General features: G+C 45.9%; 1 protein-coding gene across 1 annotated transcript; it reads right to left on the bottom strand.

Annotated features, from left to right (window-relative positions):
* Positions 1–1,043: 1,043 nt before the first annotated feature.
* Positions 1,044–5,484, bottom strand: LOC112103664 (protein shisa-2 homolog). Its single transcript, XM_024195557.3, has 2 exons — positions 5,181–5,484; positions 1,044–3,105 (listed from the first exon to the last, which is right to left on the bottom strand). Exons 1-2 carry the CDS (start codon positions 5,482–5,484, stop codon positions 2,552–2,554), a joined length of 858 nt encoding a protein of 285 aa, XP_024051325.1. The 3' UTR covers positions 1,044–2,551.
* Between the last annotated feature and the right edge of the window lie 241 nt (positions 5,485–5,725).

The following is a 5,725-nucleotide window of genomic DNA, read 5'->3' as shown; positions in this document are numbered from 1 at the left end:
GTGCTTAGGTGCTTTTGAAAATCCCACTAGGTGCCTAATATTCTTAAGACTTAAAATGCTGAGCAGAGCAATGTATAAATACCTTTAAAAATTTGGGCTTCAGTGCTTTGTAGGAGGTACCCAGCACTTCTCAAGATCAGCCCCAGTCTTTTCTAGTCAAAAGAAATAAAGTGGCTCAAAGGATGCCTCTTTCTTAAAAGTTATATATGCTGTACTATTGTTATGGTATCAGCCAACAGTAGCAGACCTGATGTAAAATACCTACTCCTTTTCTTATTTCAGTGGTAAAGAACATCTCTTCCTTTTGCTTTTTTGTGTTGCATGTTTACAAATAAACCATTAGATCTGACATACAGTCCATGTAACAAAATTGTTAGTATCAGATTCATTGCAACATAAGGAATCAGTATCAGACAATAAGAAAATATTTTATCAGTTCTAGTCTGGTTAAAGCAATTTAATGTTTTCAGTATGCCCTCAATACTATACTGTCATTCCAAACATAAAGAACAAATTGATTGAAATGCAGATTAATTTAAAAACGATGAAAGCAGCCTTAAAGACATTGTGGGTTTTGTTTTAAAGAAGTATGAAATGCATGTTACAATTAACACAAACAGATTATTCCTTGTACAGTAAAAGCTTTTTCATCCAGCATGTTGGTGGTGTGGGGGGTGCCGGTAAGTGAAAAATTCTGGTTAACTAAGAGGGAGAGAGTTTGGGTGCGGGGCAGGAGGTTGGGGCACGGGAGGGGGTGTGGGCCCTGGGAGGGAGTTTGGGTGTGGGAAGGGGCTTGGGGCAGGAGGTTGGGACACAGGAGGGTGCAGGGTGCCAGATCCAGGGGGCGCTCACCTCGGGCGGCTCCCCGCCAGCAGCAACCTGTCCCTGCTGCCCCTAGGTGGAGGCGCAGCTAGGTGGCTCTGTACGCTGCCCCTGCCCTGTCCCAAGCACTGGCTCTGCAGCTCCCATTGGCCAGGAACTGCAGCCAATGGGAACTGGGGGAGGGGGGGCTGCGGGCGGAGGCAGCGCACAAAGTTGTCTAGCCACGCCTCCACCTAAGAGCAGCAGGGACAGGTCGCCACTTTCGGGGAGCCATACGGAGCCAGGTATGGAACCTGCCAGCCACATGACAACCAGACTATAAACCGGACTTTCTATGAAGATTAGAAATGCCGGTTTATAGAGCTTTCCGGTTGGTACAGGGCCGGATACACAACTTTTACTGTATATTGGTTGCTTCTTTAAACTCAGGAGATTATCTATTTTATCACAAATGGAATCAAAGGTTTTAGTGCAAAGTCACCCTCTGCAACATGCCATCTGCTTGAAGGCTTAAAGATTTCTACATTGTGCAGAAATATTTCATTTATAAAGCAATTATACAAAATGAAAAGCTATTAGGACTTGAGTGTTTTGGTTGTTCTTTTGTTCATTTTCAACGCAAATAACAAAAAAATAGTTTTTCCAGAAACTGACTCCTAGTCTAGCTGTGCAAATCATTCCAAATTCAATTTGGATTGGCAATATTTTAGCATCAGAACGGGTCAGCAGGCCCTGGAGTTCAGAAAGGTTTGGGTTAGAATGAATCCCATTTTCCCATGGTTGAATTGCATTACAAACCCATGGGTAAGATCTTGGTTTGACATGTTTGTGCACATTCACACAGGTTTATGTTTCACAGGAAGTGGGATTAGTAGCCCTATTTGAAGATACTACATGACCTTTCTCTGCAAGAACAGTTCAAACTTGAAATGCACAGGACAACGGCAGTATCAAAGATTTTGATCAAAGCAAGAACTTCATATCTGTTTTTTATTACAGTTCACTGAGATAAACAAAGACTGTGCAAACCCCTATTGGTTCCTGAACATGAGTCAAACTCAAATCGAGAATGATTCCAAGTGCACTGGAAGTTAGAGCTGAATGTTTTACACACTTCTAATTCCTACATAAATATAAGGGACAAAGAAAATAATCTGTGAAAAACTAAGAATAACACCTCATTCCACCTTGAACCTAAGGTGAGTAAGAAATCATAGGACTTGGTAGCAGGTTTCTAACTTACAATAATTGCACGGTTTAGTCTTCCAGTGACAATGTGATTGTCTGTAAAGCAATATGAAATGTTGTAAAGGAGTTGGGAGAGAGGAGGAGAAGAGAGGTTTCTTAAATACTGTGATCTTGTACAGTGTAACAAAACTCTTTTTATGAAGTAGCCAAATGCTTTGACCGTGCGATACCTGAAGGGCACTTAACGGCTCAGGCATTTATCTCTCACACACAGTTATCTGAAATGCATATGCATCTTCAGCATAATCCATTGCCACTGTTAATCATGAATTGGAATGGAAGCATATCTGGAAATGGTAATTCAAAGATATCGTTACACAGTTTTTGGCAACTGAATCCAATGTAAAGAAATGGGTTATAAACACTGTCTGACATGCATGAGTCTTTCAAAATTATTTACAAATGAGGTTCTACAAGCTTCATTCCAAAAGTATTTCTCCTCTGCTTAGGTGCTAAAATATGTGATTTTTTTTTTTTTAAGTTACACAGTCACTGCTGGGTACATCTTCTGTTCACTATTGGCATGGGGATAGGGAGACTGAATCTGCCTGTATCCACTTTGCAGACCATCCAGGAAAGGTGGCACCGGGGTCATAGGCATAGAGTCATGTTGGACAGCATAACCTACATACTGTGGGTGCAGATACTGCCCTTGATGTGGCACAATCTGGGTAGCCTGCTGGCAGTTCAGTACTGAGAAATTAGTAGGCATGTTGACATAGACATTATTCATGGTCCCTTCTGGCAAACAGCAGTTGGTCTGTGACCTAGTGGGGGGTGCTCTGGCACCTGAGTTGGCACTGGAACTGGAGCTGGCAGCAGTACTCGATTGACGAGAAGAGGAACCACGGGAGGTACTGGCACTTGGAATCATGGGAATAGTCTCCATCAGCCGATTACCTCCAGGTGCTCGGCTCTGCTGTGGCTCTTGCTTGGGTCGCAGGCATCTGCAGCAACAAGCTGCTACTAGAGACCCCAAGATGATAAAGGCAACAAAAACAGATCCAACTATAAGGAATGGCACATAAATGGGCACTACAAAGAGAAACAAAACCACTGTTATTAGGAGTTGCTACGAAGGCCAAACCTAAAAAACAAAGTTATACAAAGAGAACAAGAGAAATGCTTATTTCTTTCAGTCACTCAGCATTAATATACTCAAGTCCTCCAGGGAGAAATGATTCTGGAAACTAAACATTCCACTTGCTACTTTTAATAAAAGGACTAAAGAAAATATAGATGCTGCAAAAACTAATGGTTGGGATTTTCAAAGTGCTTAAATTGGAGCTCTGCCCACAGAGAAAGGATGGCAGGCCGGGCCTTCCAAGACCTGGTTTAAGTCCTTGTTCTACCACTGCCTTCTTGTGCGATCTTTGGAAATTAACTAGGAAATTCATCAGTCTCTGTGTCCCACTTAGCTACTCCCCTTCCTCACAGGTTGTCTTAAAGACTATGAGATGCTCAAAATGCTACAAAAAGGGGGACCACATCTCTCTTACAGCCAACATGGCTGGGACTCATCCTTTTCATTTAAGACTGTCAGCCCCAAGACTTAAGTATTACTAACCCTTGAGATGGCATTACCTGACCACATTAACTGGAACAATTACTAATGAGATGTGCAGGACACAAGGTCAAGAGGACAAGACAGTCACAAAGACTAGTGACAGCTATCAGATCATGGTGAGCAGCAAATAAATCTAATACGTGATTTTTAGAAAAAATGACTTGTTTTTAACAGAGTCTTATCTTCATTGAAACTGGAATGGCTAACATTAGAGTCACTTACATAGGCATAATTATTAAACTAAAGGCTGTTTAACCTATCATTTTTTGTAATTTTAACACCTTTTAACAAACAGTTTCTAGTATCATTGTTTATTTAGACTATCGTGATTGGTTAGAAGTCATTTTGAAATCCTGTGTAATAGAAGTTACTTTTCCTGAAACAGTTGTTCCCTTTCAAAGTTTTTTTTCCCTTTCTTTTTTAATTGGAAGTGCAAACAAAGCTGAAAGAATGATTAAGTATACTGCTGCTATATAGATCTGACACAACTTGTTCAAGACATTCTGGAGACAAGTGGTGTTGTCATTTAAATAAATGCAGAACTTAAAACCAATCAAAGGTTTTGTCATTCTTAAAGTATCCAAACTCCTTGACAGTAACTTAGCTTTTTACATGTTTCCGATTTTAATAGTTGCAAATGATGGACTAACTGACAAGTTTCTTATTTGGAATCCAAAGATTTGACATTTGCATTTCTGTCCTACTTTTATCATTACCCAGATAAACTGAGGATGTGTGTGTGTATGTCCTTCTGTTGTTGTTATAAAAAAAAAAGTGTTTGATTTACATTTAAGGCAGAAACATATTCTCTTATTTTGTCTCATTTTTCAACTGATCCTACTGCCAGAAGTATTAGTAAGAAAAAATATGTGCTGTAAAACTAAGGGGAATTACCCATAACTACATGTGGATTCACCATGACCAGCCAAATCTTGGTCCCTCTGAAGTCAATGGCAAAACTCCCTACAGGTCTATTAACAACATCCCAGGTAGCAGTTAAAGGCTCAGCTGTCATAGGCAGGGCTGAAAATGAGGGGTTGCAGCTCCCCTCGTTAAAAGATGTGTCAGAGATGTAGGAATGTTTGCCAGTCAGCCCCTGCTCCCAAGAAGTCTCTGCACTCAGGGCTTGTACCCAGGTCACTAGCCAATAGGCTGACGCCATTAACCTTGCAGGGCCGAGGCAGGCACTAGGTGCCCTAGATCGGCATTTCTTAGCCCTTTCGCCCGCGGCTGCTCTCAGACCTATGTTCAGGTATCTGTGAAGGTAGAGCCTGGGCTCACCATGACACCTGGCAGCCCGACTGGCTGGGGGCACCCTGGATTAGCAGTGCCAGCGCCTCCTTTGGCCCGGGGGCTCGGAGTGGCTAAGCTTGGCTGTCCCATAAGCATCCTCCCCTGAGGGGCTGAACTGCCTGCTCGCCTGGCTGCCCCGCGCCCATGGTGCCCAGCCCCGGCGCGTCGGGCTGGACACGCTGCAGAGCCGCCAGGGCTCCGGGAGGGGGCTGCGCTGGGCCAGGACGGGGTGGGGGAGGAAGCCGCGTACCTGCTGCGCCATCCGGGCCGTCTTTGTCCGGCCGGCCTTGCTCGTCTGCCCCCTGCTGCCGGTCGTTGTCGCACACGCCCTGGTCCAGCCTGGCCTCGGCGCTGGAGCAGCAGTAGCGCAGGGCGCAGCTGCCGCAGCAGATGGTGGCGTCCCCGCCGTCAAAGCGCTCGGGGCACTGGAACCCGTCCCGCCAGGCGCCCTGCGCGTCCAGCCAGCCGTGGCAGTACTCGCCGCTGGCCCCGGCCCCCGCCGGCAGCAGCCAGCCCAGCGCCGCCAGCAGCAGCCAGCCGCGCCCGCTCCACATGGCACCGCTCAGCGGCGGCGTCCGGGGCAGCAGCGCGCCCGGCAGAAAAGGGGGGTGGGTGGGTCCTCAGCACGCACGGGGCTCCTCTGCTAGCGCCCACCTGTGCAAGGGGGGAGACAGCACCCAGCTGTCCCGGGTGTGTGTGTGTGTGTGTGGGGGGGGGCGGGTTGTGGACACAGCACCCCGCCCCGGCGGGGGGGGGGGGGGGGGCTGGTTGCGGACACAGCACCCCGCTGTGGAG

This window comes from Terrapene carolina, unplaced genomic scaffold, assembly GCF_002925995.2.
Source record: "Terrapene carolina triunguis isolate 2854851 unplaced genomic scaffold, T_m_triunguis-2.0 Scaffold139, whole genome shotgun sequence".
NCBI lineage: Eukaryota > Metazoa > Chordata > Testudines > Emydidae > Terrapene > Terrapene triunguis.
Note: the sequence above shows the minus strand (reverse complement) of the source record. Positions and strands in the feature narration are given on the sequence as shown.